The sequence below is a fragment of the Oncorhynchus mykiss genome, chromosome 28 (genome assembly GCF_013265735.2).
Source record: "Oncorhynchus mykiss isolate Arlee chromosome 28, USDA_OmykA_1.1, whole genome shotgun sequence".
In the NCBI taxonomy this organism is placed as follows: Eukaryota; Metazoa; Chordata; class Actinopteri; order Salmoniformes; family Salmonidae; genus Oncorhynchus; species Oncorhynchus mykiss.
Window position 1 is genome coordinate 2,535,785 of NC_048592.1, and position 19,146 is coordinate 2,554,930.

Sequence of the window (19,146 nt, forward strand, 5' to 3'; positions counted from 1 at the left end):
GCTGTGGTTACTCCGGGAAGCAGGAAAGTGGATCAGTAGTTGGGATACACAGGTTCTATTCCCTCTGTCTAACTCAACATGTTGGAAACCAACGGGCCAACCAGAGTGAGGCTTGGTTTACGACTAAACATAAAAAGGCTTGCCTATTTTCTCTAGCATTCCTTTCTCTCTTTCGCTTTACTTTCCTTCGCTCTGTTTTTTCACTTTCTCCTCCCAACTCTGAGCGTCAGCCTGGCGGTGGTGTGGTTTTTAGCATGCACTCTCAGCGTGTGTGTGCTGTGTAAGGTGAACTCCCAGCCTGCTGCATGTAAATGATGTGTGACATGTGTAGCTGCTGCTACCTTATATGGTGAGCGCTGTATTTCAGTACAGTAAAGCCTTGCCAAACATTCCGGGTCGCGGGAGGAGAGAGTGTGTGAGGGGGTGGCTGTGTCTGTGTGTGTGTGTGTGTGTGTGTGTGAGTGTTTGCCTGCGTCTCTTTGTGTGTGTCTCACAGAGAGGGAGTAACTGAGAGAGTGCGAGAAAAAGAGAGAGAGAGAGAGCGACTCATTGAATGGAAGCTTTTTAGTTTGTGGCGCGGCACTGTTTATTTGGAGCAGCTAAGTAAGTGAATACTACTTTGAACGGCTGAGAGAGATTCACCAATGTTGTCATTTAACGGGTTTTACATGTGTGTGTTCAAGAGTAAAGTAACCCTGTTGTCTGTGTGTTATGATGAGAAGACATGTACTATAGCATTATGACTGGTTCTGCTGTGAAGGGAGACAGTTGCTGGTAGCTACTAGCTAGCACCATTGGGTCCTCCTTCTCTGGGTTTAGACTTTACAGTCCTGGCCTCTCCACTCTCTTCTCTTCTCCTCCCTTCTGTTCTGTTCGTCTGATGCTTTAAGTTTATGGGCCCTGGCCTCTATTGTCTTCTACTCTCTTATCCTCCCTTCTCCTCTCCACTCAGTTCCCCATTGGTTTCCTCTTGGCGGTGTGTCTGTGGTTGAAGCACCAATGAGGAATTTTGTTGTTGTGAGTTAGATGGTTTGCAGTGGCCCATAGAGATGCACTGCTGATTACGTAGTGGGTTCTGCCTTTCCCTTATGGAATGCTTTTAATCTTTTTTTCATGTCCTTGATTTATACTGGAGATCATGCTGAGATTAAACATCTCTTTGACAAGGGAGAGTCATCCCAAGACAGCTGTATTTATTCAAATGTATTTATAAAGCCCTTTTTACATCAGCCGATGTCACAAAGTGCTGTACAGAAACCCAGCCTAAAACCCCAAACAGCAAGCAATGCAGATGTAGAAGCACAGTGGCTAGGAAAAACTCCCTGGAAAGGCTGGAACCTAGGAAGAAACCTAGGGAGGAACCAGGCTCTGAGGGTTGGCCAGTCCTCTTCTGGCTGTGCCGGGTGGAGATTATATATTTTTATTGTGTTGTGATGTTCAGTTCCTCGTGGAATCATTTGCTGACACATTGCTGTGTGTTTATGTGTGTGTCTCCATGATGTGTGTGTGTGCATTTGTGCGACCATGCATTTTTGCATGTGCTTGTGTGCCTGTGTGTGTATATTTCATAGGTTCAATCATGTGTGTGTGTTTGTGTGTTTGCACATGTGTGAGTGTCTCCCTGTATCTCTCAATGATCTATGCTCTGATCTGAGGACAGGATGAGGTGCCTGAGAGGTTCCCTCTAACAGGCTAAGCCTTCATAGGGCATTTGGGTCTACAGGCATGTTACTACCATGTTACGATTGAGTTTGAACTGAGTTATGCCCCATATTACACCAATATCACACTCAACACCAGGCTGTCATGGCAACGGGTAGCGGTTGATTCGATCGCTGCTATATGGCACAGTCCAAACTGTAATGTTTGTTCAAGGGTTTGGCAAGTTGAATAGTCAAATACTTACTTGCAGCTTACCTGGTTATCGGATTTCATTGTCTTAGTAGTATTATGTCTGGAATGTATGAAAAACATACTGTAGAAGAAATGACAGGCAAGGTTCAGCTGTAGCCTGATCTAAAGACAGCTGTAGTACTCTGTTACTGCAAGGCTATACTGCAAAGCTACTAGTAGAACAATGAATGTCGTATTTTTTTTTACATCTGTAAAAACATCTGTAAAAATCTCAGAAAGAGAAAACATTTTAAACTGACAGTTTACTTCAGTTATCCATTCTCATTTCATGCCAAACCCACCACCGGTGTTCATGTCATTTGACCAAAGCACAGGTTCCAATCCAAGTGCCAATGCAGTTTAGCAAACTCCAATTTACATTTGTTGGATGACATGAAAATAGAGCTCTTTGGCCACACACACCAGTGGTCGGTTTGGTGTCAAAATGAGAATGCATGAACAGAAAAGGACCCCGTTCCTACTGTAAAATATAGTGGTGGATCTTTGATGTTATAGGGCCATTTTGTCCTGGGGCCATTGTTAAGGTCAACGGCATCATTAACTTTACCCAGTACCAGGATATTTTTGCCAAAAACCTGGTTGCTTCTGCCAGGAGGCTGAAACTTGACTTCCATCAAGACAATAACTCCAAACACACATCAAAATCCACAAAGAAATTGTTAATTGGCCACAAATTCAATATTTTTCAATGGCCATCTCAGTCTCCGGACTTGAAACCCATTGAAAATCTGTGGTTTGAATTAAAAAAGGCTGTCAGTCCATAAGAGCAGATGAAGGATATCAAGGATCTGGAAGGATTCTGTATGGAAGAATATCTAAGATCCCTCCCAATGTGTTCTCCAATCTCAGAAAACATTTTAGAAAAAGGCTCAGCAACGTTATCCTTGCAAGGTGATGTATTGAAAGTTATTGAAAACAGGGGTGCCAATCATTTTGACCCCTACCTTTTTGACAAAAAACATCTCTCTGAGCAATTGTGTTAGTATAAAATAATATATATTTTTTGCATACAATATACAGTGCATTCGGGAAGTATTCAGATTCCTTGACTCATAATGACAAAGCAAAAACAGTTTTTTAGAAAATGTAGCTAATTTATAAAAAAAACTAAAACTGAAATATTGCATAAGTTTTCAGACCCTTTACTCTGTACTTTGTTGAAAAACCTTTTTCCAGCGATTACAGCCTCAAGTCTTCTTGGGTATGATGATACAAGCTCAGACACACGGCAGATTTTTACCTTGTCAGCTCGGGGATTCGATCTAGCAATCTTTCGGTTACTGGCCCAACGCTCTAATCACTAGGCTACCTGCCGCCCCAAGTTTCTCCAATTCTTCTCTGTAGATCCTCTCAAGCTCTGTCAGGTTGGATGGGGAGCGTCACTGCACAGCTGTTTTCAGGTCTCTCCAGAGATGTTTGAGTCCAGCTCTGGCTGGGCCACTCAAAGCCATTCATTGTCTTGGCTGTGTGCTTAGGGTGGCTGTCCTGTTGGTTCCAAACTTCTACCATTTAAGAATGATGGAGGCCACTGTGTCCTTGGGGACCTTCAATGCTGTAGAAATGTTTTGGTACCCTTCCCCAGATCTGTGCCTCGACACAATCCTTTCTCGGAGTTCTATGGACAATTCCTGTTTTTGCTTTATCATTCTGGAGTATTGTGTGTAGATTGCTGAGAATTACAATTTGTATAGAGGGCTTCTGTCTATTTGAGCTGGTCAGTCTGTGATGCTAATCCTTTTGAATGCTCCTTTTAAAAAATGTATTGTGTAGTGGAGTTGCATAAGTGTTGCTCTCCACTTTCTGGAGGATCAAGTTTTGAAATCAGTGGAATTAGAATTTGATAGCTAATGAGATGGAGAAAACACCTCTCTCTGGATTACCTCTTCAAACTAAGGTCAACCATGGTATGCCATTCCTGACAGGGAGACTCATCCATCATGCATGATGATGTATACAGGTAAGATAGTCTAGCATTAGCTAGCTACATTTTCAGATATTATATGTTTCTAATTTTGACAAAGTGGTTTATTTCAAGCTAAAGTGTAATGTTAGCTAGCTAACTAATGTTAGCTGGCTGGCTCCCTAGCTGATGTTATTTTTCGTATCCCAGAGCCGTTTGCTTTGCTCACGTGGCGTGTTTGATCTTACACTTTGTTTACCTAGCTAGCTACATGTATTAAGCTGAAGTGTACAACACCCATTGAATATGGCCGGTGTCAGTAAAAGTTGGCAAAAAAGCGTAATGGAATTGTTGCCAGCAGAGCTGGTTAGGCTGTTTTCATGTTATACAGATAAAGCAATCATCGGCCAGTGCGTCAATTGTGCGCTCAGAAACTCCCACAGGATGTAGAATTTGAATTTGAGTGTGAGTGACAGGAAGTATACTTGAATTCAGTGCAATTCAAAGAAATTTAACTCAGTCATGTAACGAGGGTTTTATTGAATCTGAAAGGTCACACTTCCAGATACCAAACAATATATCACTTTTATCTGGAAACAATGCTTAGAATAGCCAATTATATTTCCACCAACCATTTCATTTGTTTGGCTTCTTTTTGAAGGCCTCAGGGTCAACTTGAGGGTTAAACGAATGCAATAACATACAAGTTTTGTTTTCCTTGATCATTAATTTGAAGTTTGTCCTGAAAATCTATTGTTTCAACAAGATTTTATATGCATATATAAAACAACATTTTTTATGTTTTATGGACAATGTTTATTTGTATAGACTTAACTTAATATAGAATAGAAGACAAATTTGAATGTCATTGTATTTCACTGAATTCAGTTCTATTTCCTTAAATTCAGATTTGAATTACAATTCTGTATCCTGTTTACTACTTCAATTCAAATTCAAGAATTGTATTGTAATTCTTGAGGCATTCCCAATTCAATTCTGAATTGAGCTTAACCCTGGTAGGAGGAGAAAAAAATACCATTGTTTTATTATTAGGAACTGTAATGCATGAGGGAGAGAGAAGCAGGGCGCTTGGGAGGGGCTGTGCGTTGTGTGTCTGTGAGAGGGGTAAGAGAGATAGCAACCAAGTTGATTTACGCTGGTAGACTAACTTATTGTTAGTTATTTATCATCTCATCTGATTACATACTACCTGTCTTGACTGCAACAAACCGAGATAAGCTAGTTAAAATAGCTAGCTAGCAAGCTAAGGTTAGCTAGGCTAATTGAGCCTACATAACTTTAACTGTGTGCTTTCTCCCTTTCCTACAATTGGACAACAACAAGATACACTCGCCACTCTCGTGAGTGGCCCTAGTACTGATCCGAGTACATCTTATATCCACCATACAGTTGAATGTAAATGCATTGGCCACAGACAGAGCAATAACAGATCTGTTATGGTATGTGCAGTTTAATCCCAGACTCTTTAACAGCCACTGAGACACTAATGTAAACGTGAGCCGATAGCCTTCTCATTAGACCATAAGAGAAGCCATTATCCTCCATGTGTCTGTTCATGAGTTTAACACATCCGTGCACCCACACAGTCATTCCGACGGTCACTCACATGGCCACACAGTCGGACATTTACGGCAGCTTAAACACACATGCCAGCATGTGTCTGTGTGTGTGTGTGTGTGCGTCGTTAGTGACTGTGTATGTGGGCCACACAACAGATCTCATTGTCTTCGGATCCTCTGTTTGCTCTCATTGTAATGAATAGCCATTGTTTGTTGTGCGACGCTAACCAAAAACTCTCACTCTCTTGCTCACACAGAGACAACAGACACACACACACACCACTTCGCCCCATGACAAACCAGGCATATGCTGCAAGAGGCAAGAAAAGGGGATCTGATACTGAGGATGGTTATTATGATGATTATTAGGAGTAGATCAAGTAATTTTGTGTGTTTTGTATAATACTCACTGATGATGATGATGATAAGGAGGATGTTGAAGGAAAATATGAAATATGCTATGAGGAAGGTGTTAGACCTGTCCAGTATAAGACCCTGTGCTGTATTGCTGACCTAACCCAGTGAACCCATAAGACCGTGTTTGGTCCCAGACCTGTCCTTGGCCTGCGGTCATCTCTCTGGTCATAAAAGCTCTCAGTCAACATGGGAAGTGGCGTTGTCAAGGAAACAGTGTTTACTCTGGGATATATGGCTCATGGCTGTGTGTCACAGTGGTGTAGAGGCGGCCCTAGATAAAGTTGCAGTGTGAGTATAAGTGTGTGTGTGTTAACTTAACTGAGAATGTGTGTGTGCGAATGTATACGAGTGAGTTTGTGTCAGTGAGTGTGTGTCAGGGTGAGCGAGGGTGATATTGACTTCTGATATTTAAAGCACACCAAACAGCCAGGGCTGCGTTATTGCGTTTCCTCCAATGCCTTCAACTCCGAAGGCCTATCTCAGCACACCACCGCCCTGACTCTGACTCTGTGCTAGTACCACTCCTTTACTGAAGAGCAGGCTGAGGGAAATATAGTGCTGCTGTGTCTTTTTATTTCTGTGAACTGTGCATACAGGCAGCTCTCAGGAAAGCTAGTTTCATTTTGCTAGCACATGCTAATAGTTTGGCTAACATCTCAAATATTTCAGTTCTCTGCTGGCACTATGCATACTTTTCTTCAGACATGCACTTTAATAATTTGTATACTCCATTTTTATGCTTTGGAGGGTGGAAGTATGCAGCTAGAAGCTCGGTTTGTGATTGATGCACAATGTTTAGCAGGGCAAGGCTAATTATCTAGCTAGCATCCAGTTATTCCTCAGGAAGCCTTATCATAACTGTGAACCACACCCTTGGTTTTTGTTGACTGCGAGGCAGTGATAGTGGTTTAGTCACAATGGCAACTCCTATACCTTCCTGCACAATTCGAATGTAGCCTCGAACGCTGTAGCTTTCCATGTTGTCAGGCTGTCCCCCTCTGAGTCAAAATAGTAGGCTACGCTACATAATGGTTGTCACCTCACCTCCATAGCTTATGAACCTTGTTGATACATTTTATAGATAAGGACCTTGTTTTGATTTAATTAGATATATTCTAACACTAAAACCTATTGGCTCCATACTTGCAAACATTAGAAAAAGTTTAAACTTGAAATAACTGTCCAGTGAAAATCTCACTTTAAAGTTTAATATTCTGTTATGTTTTTGACCCATCCTATCCTTTGTGGCCAAAGCATGAAACCCCCATTTGTATCCCAAACAGACTGTTTAAACAATGCTTGCTATTTCCTCATAGAGGATGAGCTGGCTAATCAGCAGTCTACTCGCATGATTATCTTTAATGACCGGTATATCCAAACACCATTCTGTTGTTGGGGTATGCACACACCCTTCTGTTGTTGGGTTACGCACACACCATTCTGTTGTTGGGGTACGCACACACCATTCTGTTGTTGGGGTACGCACACACCCTTCTGTTGTTGGGGTACGCACACACCATTCTGTTGTTGGGGTACGCACACATCATTCTGTTGTTAGGGTACGCACACACCATTCTGTTGTTGGGGTACGCACACGGGTATGCACACACCATTCTGTTGTTGGGGTACGCACACATTCTGTTGTTGGGGTACGCACACACCATTCTGTTGTTGGGGTACGCACACACCCTTCTGTTGTTGGGGTACGCACACACCATTCTGTTGTTGGGGTACGCACACATCATTCTGTTGTTAGGGTACGCACACACCATTCTGTTGTTGGGGTACGCACACGGGTATGCACACACCATTCTGTTGTTGGGGTACGCACACATCATTCTGTTGTTGGGGTACGCACACACCATTCTGTTGTTGGGGTACGCACACACCATTCTGTTGTTGGGGTACGCACACGGGTATGCACACACCATTCTGTTGTTGGGGTACGCACACACCATTCTGTTGTTGGGGTACGCACACACCAATCTGTTGTTTGGGTATGCACACACCATTCTATTGTTGCGGTATGCACACATCATTCCATCAGAGAAATTCTGCTTTTTAATATACTGAATTGCCATTTTTTGGAAGGAAATATATTTCACTCATATTGTAAGTCATATTTCAGAGAAATTTGGAAACACTGGACAGTTACTTTAAACTTTTTTTCAATATCCGCATCAGCCGATTATTATCGTCAATGTAGTTGTACATAATAAAATGCTTTGTTGATTGCTAGGGATAAAAATATGATTATTGCTTGCTACATTTGAAACAAGGTCTAGTTATGGCCACAACCGGACTAGATTGTGAACGACTCTTGGCGGAATGCATTGCTTGACTGCCATGAGGGTGATAAGTACAATGTTGTTCGCGAACAGCAGCCCCCAAAATGATTTGTTCTCGAATTCGAGTTTGTTGAGCTGTTGACTGTGTATGTTTTGGTTCCACAAAGCTGTGTCCATCATAACATTCAATAATCAATTAGTTGCATTCATTCTTGCACTATGTGATTAATTATCAGTTCTAAACATGTATTTTTCTTCTCTATGCTCATTATCCCTGTGAGCATATGACAGACAGAGGAAGAGGCGAAGTGAGAGGATATAACCTGTTATGGCATGGCCATTGTCATTGAGGGCTTCCATCATACAAAGATGTGTCCTCTATCTCTATGGCCTGCCCTGTCATTGGCTAGAATTGTCCCACCTGATCTCGCCTCTTCCCGTCTTTGAGGACATGTATTTATTTATGTATTTCCATTGTTAAAGCGGTCACTTGACTATCTTGTCAATATAACAGACAATCTTTGATATCTCCCAGCCCTACTCTCCATCTCTATTTCTCTCTATTTACTCCATCCTTCCACCAGTCTATGTGACCTTGCACCAAGTTCTGAGACCTTGGAGCTCGAGGGACTGTTACCGTTAAGGATTCTGGGACAAAGCAGACCAGACAGTCATATTGAGGGCACAAAGATGGAGAAGTGTAAATGACTGTGTGTGTGTGAGCGCGCACGTGTGTTTTTCGTATAGACGTGTCCTTGTGTGTTGATGGGAGACAGTTGAAGGAAATAGACAGTAATATAATTAAATGCAGGGAGTCGTGAAGTAAGTGACATGAGATGTCTTTGAATAAATATATCAGTAGCGGTAAAGGAGCGCTGTCCAGGCATGATAGTGACTTAGTGAGGCTTATTTATCCCATCGTCTCTGAATAATGTTGTATATGGAACAGTTACCTATCAAAGGCTGTTTGGGTCAGTCAACGTCTTGTTATTTAACGTTTCAAATAACACTATTTGATGCATCAAATAAACTAATGGTCCAATCAGGACTTGAATATGACTGCATGTCACTTAATACTTTAACATGATTATTTTACGTAGTGCTTACACTATCACTCGTATTTCATATGTAACAGTAATTCACTGGGACGTATGCTATGATGCTGGTAAAGCTTCGTCTTGCGTGCCTGTGCGGCAGACACACAATCTCTTGGTCTACAGGTCAGAAAACAAACTATAGCTAGCTGATGGATGCAAATAATATTCTCCCCCCAAAACATAGCTACTGAAACGGATTATGGTTTTTTTTCTATCTAGTTAGTTAGCTAACTATCTAGCTAGGTGTCATCATCGAAATACCCCAAATTTATAAAGCAGTTTTCTTATTTGGTTGATGGTCAGACCTGGTCCGGTCAACCCACTAGCCAGAGTATGAAGCTAGCTAGCTGGCTAGCTTGTTTAGTTCATTATCTAGCTAGCTAGTTATTTTCATGAACTAAAGTTTGGTTTCAATAAGAGAACAAGTGGCTATCTAATAGTCACATGGATTCCTAAATAGTGGCTGCCTAATAGTCACATGGATTCCTAAATCATTGCTAAGAATATTTACAATGACTGCAGTTTCTGGTCATTGTTTTCAGGCTGGTTGCATTGGTGCTAGCTAGGTACCAAGCTACCCCAGAAGTTGCTAATAACACATTTCTTTTTTACCTTTATTTAACTAGGCAAGTCAGTTAAGAACAAATTCTTATTTTACAATGACGGCCTACCACGGCCAAACCCTCCCCTAACCCGGACATATGTATCAAATATATTTCTGAGTGACTTTGTCATACTGCAACCGAAGTCAACGTAGTAGGGAGACAGCCTACCTTCAGTTTACAAACTGTCATCGATGTTAACAAAATGCTTGATGGCATATAACTTGCAGGGGGGAATCGGGGTCATGACCTCTCCCAATTTTCGAGACTGGTCAATTTGATTGATAGGAAATTATTTTCCCACTTTCTCTATTTACACCACACAGTGCTACTCAGAGCTGTTTCTATGAACCTTAGGCAGTAGGCCTGCAAGCCTGTTTCTCTCTCCAGTCAGAGGCAACAGCAGCAACCGATCCTCCTTCTTTATGCCTATTTGAAGGCCAACATTGAGGATGGAAAGCACTAATCATGTTCATGCAACCTAATAATCACCAACAGAGCACATCCTGAACCAACTTTAGTTTATATTTCTATTTGAAAATCTACAACAGAGATTGGCCCACTCTAGTCTTCATTGCAACATTGCACAGCAGTTTCTCCTTTATGATTTTTTTTTTCATTTTGATTTCAATATGGTAGGGAAACCAAGTACTGGTGTTTGTATGTACTTGATGAGTAAACGTTTGAATTATTAACTACAATTGAATAATTGTGTTGTTCCTATACCATATTGTTTGTGAAACAATAGTAGCAGATCATGCATTTTGGAAAGGTGAGGGGGCATGGGGGTCACAGGATGTTCCCCATGATGAAAGGGGGGCCATGACTGAAAAGGTTTAGGAAGCATTGATCTAGGTAATGATTAGCACAAATACAGATTGGCAACTCCATGCTTAAGCCTATTTATTTATTTAATTATGCTGGGCTACAGGTGCTAATGTGTATTGCTAAATAGCACAGCAAGCCTGATGATATGGACCAATATGTTGTTAGGCTCATTTATGGAAAGGGTAATTATATTTTAGATGGTGTCAGCATAATGTTTATTTTAATTCATTTTGGAGTTGTAAAGTCATCAGAACTGACTTTCTCACAGTCGTTCTACAAACAAATGACACGCCAAGCGTGGAAAGGGTACAAAAACGGGTTATGACATTTCAATTTAGTTAAAGCAGAGGTATGGTGGTTACTTTCTGAACTGTTAGACCAACTTAGACCAGCAGTTTAAAGGAATACAGAAATTATTGGTATTTCAGTTATGGTTGAAAAAGACTATAAAAAAAAAATATATATATATATATTGTGTGCTTAAAAAATGTAAAAAACGTATTTTATTTTATGCTAATGCTATTGCTCAAAAAATGGATTTGTTTACCAAGTATTGGACACGTAAAGCTTGATAAAGAGCAGTGATTGGGCATTGGAAGGGATCTTAGACCAGATCCCTGATATCCTGCGCTTATGGACTGCCCTCTTCTTTTCAATTTACACTTTTTTAATGGGCTTCAAATTCAGCGCACACAACATTCTATAATACAACTGTGTCATTTGACGTGTGAAATTAAAAGCTAATTTGATGCATCCAATAGTGTTATTTTGACACATAAAGACCTGAACGGCCTTCCATAGCTACCTGCCAAGCTGACTGACTACCACAACCCACGGAAACCATGGAAATGACTGGAGAATCTGACACACATTATAGTCCGTCATTCATTCGTTTGATTAGTAATCAAATTGAAAAGAGTAAATTGCTAATATAATTTGTCATTGAAGTTTGGTTTCTAAGGTAAGGGATTTATTTCTTTAGTTTTGTGTTGAGCTACTTTGTGTTAATTTCCTATTTGAAAATGTATCCACCTCACTAAACAGTGTGCAATAAAAAAGCGTTAAAATTAGCTATGAGAAACCAAAGCTTCAGAAATAAATACGTCTTAACATCAACACGCTCTGAAGCTCAAACTACATCCACCTCCATAATAAAACAACAGACAGATCAAACTTGGCCAAACAGACTTTTTCAATGGAATTAAGATGAAACATTGTGCAGCAGTTTTGAAACAGATTCAAAGTCAGATTAGAAAATAATGTATATGTTCTGTTTGCTGTTTTGGGCTTTTCTCTTTCGAAGGTGTGTATTCCGTTCGGTGTCTTCCTGTCACGCCCTGATCTGTTTCACCGGTCTTTGTGCTTGTCTCCACCCTCCTCCAGGTGTCACCCATCTTTCCCATTATTCCCTGTGTATTTATACCTGTGTTCTCTGTTTGTCTGTTGCCAGTTCGTTTTGTTCGTAGGACCTACCAGCGTTTTGTTTCCTTGCTCCTGTTCCTTGCTCCTGTTTTTTTAGTTTCCCGGTTCTGCCCGCCGTGACCCTGCCTGTCGTCCTGTACCTTTGACCCCTGCTTGCCTTGACCTGTCGTTTACCTGCCCGTTTAAAGAATACACTTTTGTTTCTTCAACACTGTCTGCACCTGGGTCAAACCTTAAAACGTGATACTTCAAAGTGTGTGTGTGTGTTGTCTTTCGGGTTCCAAAGTGTCTATGTTGTTATCATTCAGTGTGTTTGGGTTCCAAAGGTCATAGTTATCAACCTTATGGGCCCTTTTCATTTGAGCCTGCATGAAGTCATCCAAGGTGAAGCCTTGTTTACTCAACCCCCTCATCTCTCTCTCTCTCGCTTTCTCTCGCTCTCTCTCTCTTCCCTTATCCCCCCACACACACTCTCTTTCTCTGAAACTATGATGCTCAGCTCTCTGTAAAAATACATCCATGTTTGCCGGGTCATGGTGACCCATGGTGTCCTCCAGAGATGTGATACAGAATGTCGCAAAGTGGTTTTGGAGCGTTGCTGAATGTGCATATCGTTGCTGAATGTGCACAACCTGTTCTAGGAAATTGAGTTCTCTTGAGAGGGTGTAGCACTGTCCCTGCTCGGATAATAAGAGGGGAAACGGCCCCTGTGACTCAAATCTCACTGGGCACAGATGTCAGTTCAACGTCTAGTTTTGATTTACTTTTGGTTGAGTTGTAAACTAAGGTGAATTCAATGTGAAATCAACGAAAACTGTAATCATGCCATTGGATTTAGGTGAAAAGTTTGGAGAGAAAAAATACAAAATGTATTTATTTATGGCTTTTTGCCATCAATGTGCACTTTTTGCAAATCCAATCAGTTTTACATGTTGATTCAATGTGATCACATAGATTTTTGTTGTTGGATGTGGGATGTATCTAATTCCCATGGTAAACACAATAGTTTCATTATAAACAAACACTTTTCACTAGGGCTGTCCCTGACTAAAATACATTTTAAAAGGTGTATTTTCCCATATATAGACACACCCGATGTGTTTTAATAAAATCAACTATATGCTTGTCTGATGCTGTTTGATGAAATAAGATACAAATGATTCAAGAGGGAGCAAGAGATCAAGATAACCAGAAGAGAAAAACCTTAACCTGACCCGACCATCCTCCTCCCGTTCCTGCTGGCTTTCGCAGATTCTGCCATTGCTCGTGAAGTTGCTTGTAATAGGCTACACGAGGAGTCAGCAATCTTTCTCATGTGGAATGCCAATTTATCTAACAATTTCTACCAATCTGTGTGTCAGTTATGGTTTTCATATGCACATTTTCGTGGAACAGTTTAATTTAATTTCTAATAAAGGCTGCGTGTCTCAAAATCATTTCATGTGGTTAATCAAAATTCTATACAAATCTAAATGATACAAAACTAAAAAGTTACTTCTATTGCCATTGCCATCTATGTAAAATTAGCCTACATAAACCCAAAAGCCTGCAGGTAGAAAATATCCTGATAAAAATAAATATCCTATAAATCACATTGGCTGATTCCACGTCTGCAACGAACTTGAAACATTGTATCATAGTTCAACCAACTTTTGTGGGTCCAGCCCAAAGCTTTCTGTAGCAAACTTGCAACATTGTATAAAATCTTCTGGGCCCTCAGAGTTTCCGCCCCAGTGAGCTCTGAATAGACACACACAGCTGTAGGCTATTTTGCGCAATAGATAAGAGCTCATCATCAGGTATACCTATTTTATGACTTTCCACTGGATCAGAGCATGACATTTTTCTTTTACACCCCCCTTTGTTTTTATACTGCTTCCACTCACTTTTTTTTCCCCACCTATGCATAGTTACTTTACAAGTTACGTTGACTAACCTGTACCCCCGCACATTGACTCAGTACCGGTACCCCCTGTATATAGCCTCGTAATTGTCTTGTGTTACTTTTTAATTAGATTTTTTTATTTTATTTTGTAAATATCTTAACTCTATTTCTTGTTGGTTAAGGGCTTGTAAGTAAGCATTTCATGGTAAGGTCTACCTGTTGTATTTGGCGCATGTGACAAATAATATTGATTTGATCTGATATACGTTATCAGGTGCCCGTCCTTATTCAACATTGGCAGTAGCGCTCCAAACAAAAGACAATGACTAAATTGACAAAACACTTAAATGGACTGAAATAAAACAAAAATCACTTCTCACAAGTGTAGCATAGGTTGTGCGCTCTGCAAACTACGTGTCCACTCTGACAATGAGAGCGGTAAAATACTGTAACAAAAGTATAATGCATTAAGAGAAATGACCACGACCAAACAAATATTGTGCATTAGTAATGATAGGAATTAATGGTAAATATAGGCTACTACTGGTGATATATGTAATGGGGAATTGATAGACACTAACACTCAAGGCAAACAATTCCCACAATGAAGTTATGAAACAATGAATGTGCGCAAATTGGCAGGAGAGAGCGCATTCTGGAGAGAGACGTGCATTGTGGATTAGTTCACTGAGATGGGCGCGAGTCAGACAGGTGTCTTGTGTGCCATTTAAAAATATATATATTTGCTACTGCTTGAAAAAAAAAATCTCAGTCGATCAAAAGCCTATCGACCAAACAATCGACCAGTCGACTAATTGGGGTCAGCGCCACTTTTCACCAATGGTCACACCTACAAACAGTGGGAAAAGGGAATTGACAAGTAATCATAGGTACTGTTTGGCCAATGATCTCAATCTGTGATTTGACTCTTTTTACGTTCTTATAACTGGCACTTCATTAATTGGTGGTAATTCACTGCGATGGTATGATAATTACTTTTGGCATGTCGTTTCATTGTAGATGTTTCATTTCTTTCTGGACATGCTTGAGTAGGTTTTCTTTCTCAGGAAGCAAGGTTTTATTTGATCGGTTGTGAAATTTGGTAAATTGTGCAAGAGAAACAAACGCATCATCATTGTCTTCTTCCAGGAATAAGATAGTTGTCATGGCAGGGAAACTGATTATCTTGGCCTGGGCTTATCTCTTTCTCTCTGGCTTTGGGTTTCTTTTTCTCACTTTTTAATTCCCCCTTTTCTCTCACTCTCTCTCTCTGGCTCACTTTTTAACTAACCCTTTTCTCTTCCTCACAGGTTCTCCTCCCCCCTCTCATGTTCTCCTCACCCCTCTCTCATTTTCTCCTCCCTCTCTCTCTGGTGGCAGTCAGTCAGCCAGGTCGACCTCGCCTTGGCTCCACCCCTCCCATTCACCTGGCACTCGGCCCAGAATGTTGCTGCAATTCCGCCCACTCTCATTGGTCCCCGCACACACACCGCTTCTGAGAAAGGGAAATTACCACCCTCCCCTCCAGTTCCCGCTGCTTTCGCTCTCTTTCTCTCTTACTTTCTCTTTTAAATAGATTTGCCACGTCTGGTTGTGCAGTGCTCAACTGTAAGTGATATGGGGTTTGATTAGATTTTCCGACTGAAAGAGTGCTTTGTACATGCTGTTTGTGTGTGGTATGGCGTGGTGTGTGTGTGTGATGTTTGTGGGAGTGCGGAGGGTGAAAGTTTTATTTGTTTTAGCAGACACCCTTGCATGGCTGACATTTCTACACATTATCTGTTCCCACAGCTGCATAGATGGGTTCTAGAGACTGAAGAGAATGAATAAGGGAAACTAGCGTGCTCTTGGAAAATAACTATATCATGCTCTAGGAGTTTCCACTGAGGAATGAATGGAGGCATAAATCAAGTCTAAATCGATTCTGTGGAAGTATATATCACCAAGCTAATGTCTCTCTCTCCTTCTCCCTCTCCCTGTCTCTCTCGTTCTCTACAGAGGAAGTGCCTTCCCTGACATCTGCTGCAGCTTCGATCCGCTTCTAGAGCAGAAGCTCCGCCCCCCCCCCCCCCGCCCCCCCGCCTCGCTTGCTGCCACGATAACGCGAGCACAAGGATACCAACCACACCCCTCGTCACGGCCCACGCCTAAAAAAATCCACGCCCAGACCTGCACCAGCCCCATCATCACCAGGCTTACTGCCCTAAGCCTTCACCTGCCCTCCCGTACCACCCTACCCCAGAAAGCCTCTCTCCTTCTGGGCCAAGCCTCTCTCTTTCAGACCTCTCAGTGTCTCTAATCTCCATTGATCTCCATTCAGTCACAGCCTACAGCACTGTTGTAGTCAGGAAAGAAGGATCTGAAGAGTGAACTTTCCCTCTGGGTTACATGCTGAATTGTTGGTGAGATACAAGTTGAGACAAACAGTGGTAGAGTCATTCTCTGCTCAGATCATTGTCTGTTGAGTGTGTTCTCAATGCTTTAAGGAAGGTAATAACACACACAACAATTTTACAACACATTCACCTATCGCCTTGATACATCCACTCGGATCTTTCAGAAGAATAAGGTGTAGCGGACATATCCAACCAAAGGGGACACACACCAACACACACATCACGCTTTAGCCCGATTCGGACGGATTACTATTATTTTCCTGGACTGTCTTTGTGACCATGGCGCACATGAACATGGCGCACATGCGGGACACAAAATGGCTGACACTGGAGGTGTGTCGGGAGTTCCAGAGAGGCACGTGCTCACGCTCCGACCAGGAGTGTAAGTTCGCCCACCCAGCCAAGAGCTGCCAGGTGGAGAATGGACGAGTCATCGCCTGCTTCGACTCCCTCAAGGTAAGAAGAAAGGTGATACGACACAGGATGAAGCTGTGGGCTACAGCCATATGTGGTGCTGTGATTTGATTGTCTGGCATAACGAATGATCAAGGGGTCAGGGGTTAAGAGAAAGGAGAGGTCCTGGGGAGTTTATTGGCATACATTAGAAACAGCTACCCTTCCTGGGGTCCACACAGAACACAACACAATACAGAAACACATAACATAGAGACATTAACTCACAGTTTTAAAAGTTAACTCATACCCACAGGAGTACGAAGCCTGGGAAAGGTTTTGACTGAATGAGCAATGAAAACACCATATTTATGGTGTGGTTTCAAACAGCACTGTATAAACCGAAACATTCTCTCAACCGCCAACATACATTGTGTATTGTCATGAATATGTTGTTTTTTTACCACAGTGAGGGGTTCTCATTCAAATACTCGTTTCAATGTCTCACATTGGGATTGGCTCCAAGCAGATTACTACCATAAAGAACAAATCACACAATGTCTGTCGGAGAAAGGGTGACCACGTTTAAAATACCAAAATGTGGGACAACAGGACGTTTTTACGGGACAGTGTAGCCTATATGAATACAACATGTTGGCAGCATCGCATGGCAATCATTTGATCTCAATTAGTTTCATGGGAATATGCATTTAGATCTACTTGAATGACTTTTTTTGTGAGCGAATTAGAGCAGATGGTGTTAGCAGACTATATAGTCTTCCTGTAGGACTATATTGTTTCAATCTAAGCAAATTCTGCTTAGTGGCGAGCGCTGTTGAGTTTTGGCCGCATGATAATTTATTTTTGACTACAGTATTCCGAAGGTGGTGTTTTTGATGTAACGGTAACGTTATACTATGCTATTATATTTGCTTTTGTTATGTAAAATACAAGTGAATCATTATGTCATCTTCCAAGACGTTGATTCAGCTTTGATCTAACTTTACTAAAAGATGAGCACTATTGTGAGAAGTGGCGGAATGCACCCCTGCTCAAAAGATTTGGTGATGCAGAAACGAGAGACGTGTGGTTGTTTTATGAAAATATGGGAATATTTGGCCACGGATACATATCTGGTTGGTCTCAGGGAATGTAAAACAGTCAGAAACTGAGATTTAAAACGAGATTGAGTGAAGTAGCAGCAAATACGTTGAATAAGCAGCTAATGAGCATGGAGAGCCTCACAAGTTTGACGAAATGCGGCTATTTACTTACTTGTAGCTTTTTGTCAGAAGCACATGTTTTGTAAGTAGTTAGGCACAACGGTCCTCTCCAAGTTTAGCAAAATATTTGAGAAATGTGATTGGTTGACGATGGCCGTATGACATTGGCCTACGTATCGTCTGACGCTGCACAGAATATCAGATCTCAACAACAATTTGAGATATGTATTTCCCTGACAGACTGACCAGGTGAAAGCTATGACACCCTTATTGATGTCACCTGTTAAATCCACTTCAATCAGTGTATATGAAGAGGAGACAGGTTAAAGAAAGATTTGTAATGCTTGAAACAATTGAGACATGGATTGTGTATGTGTGCCATTCAGACAAGACAAAATATGAAAGTGCCTTTGAACGGGGTATGGTTGTAAGTGCCAGGCGCACCGGTTTGAGTGTGTCAAAATCTGCTGGGTTTTTCACGCTCAACAGTTTCCTGTGTGTATCAAGCATTGGAGTCAACATGGGCCAGCATCACTGTGGAATGCTTTCGACACCTTGTAGTCCATGTCCCAGCGAATTGAGGCTGAACAAAATTGCACCCCATTTTGCCCGAATTGAGGGCAACTCAATATTAGAAAGGTGCTCCTAATGTATATTTTCATATGCACAACGTAACTGCAAGAGACAGGTTGGAATGTCTGATTGAAATACAGGACAAATCGACTTAAACATTTTTTTGTGGTGTTTGAATTTCATTGATAAAATGCAGGACATGATTGTTTGGTTGCGGGACTCAGGAAAAAGGGCAAAAATGCGGGACATGTGGTCACCCTAGTCGGAGACAAACAGGTAAAGTGGCGAATGCGGTGAGCCCCTCCCTCTTTATAAAGCCTGTTTCACGTTACCCATAAGTATTTCAATGGGGGCGTCAAAGTGGAAACGCAACGCCTCCTTGCAGTTGAAGGCTCCCGTTGAGACACCACATACTTTTACATTTTTCAAACTTTGCATCGTCTTCCACCCAGCCAGAGAACGTGGAAGAACAGGAAGTTACCAAACCACAGAATAAATGAAAATGTATGGTTTTCGGTGATGGCTTTATGCGATAGATAGCAGCGTGTGAACAATTACCCATTTCCATAAGTGAAACTAATTTAATAGTAATGTCAAATAATACACAACTGTTTGGCCAATTATATTA

The 19,146-nt window shown here is 41.4% G+C and overlaps 1 protein-coding gene across 19 annotated transcripts in view; it reads left to right on the forward strand.

Moving 5' to 3' along the window:
* Positions 1-19,146, forward strand: part of LOC110508342 (muscleblind-like protein 1) — a 105,732-nt gene that overhangs the window by 12,951 nt on the left and 73,635 nt on the right. For 18 of the 19 annotated variants that reach the window (XM_036967000.1, XM_036966999.1, XM_036967001.1 and 15 more), the window contains one exon: positions 15,932-16,785. In XM_036967000.1, coding sequence (XP_036822895.1) covers positions 16,609-16,785 — 177 coding nt within the window. In that variant the 5' untranslated portion in view covers positions 15,932-16,608. Of the gene's footprint in view, positions 1-490; positions 604-15,931; positions 16,786-19,146 lie in introns of those variants that run through there. The other variant, XM_036967002.1, reaches the window with a different exon arrangement.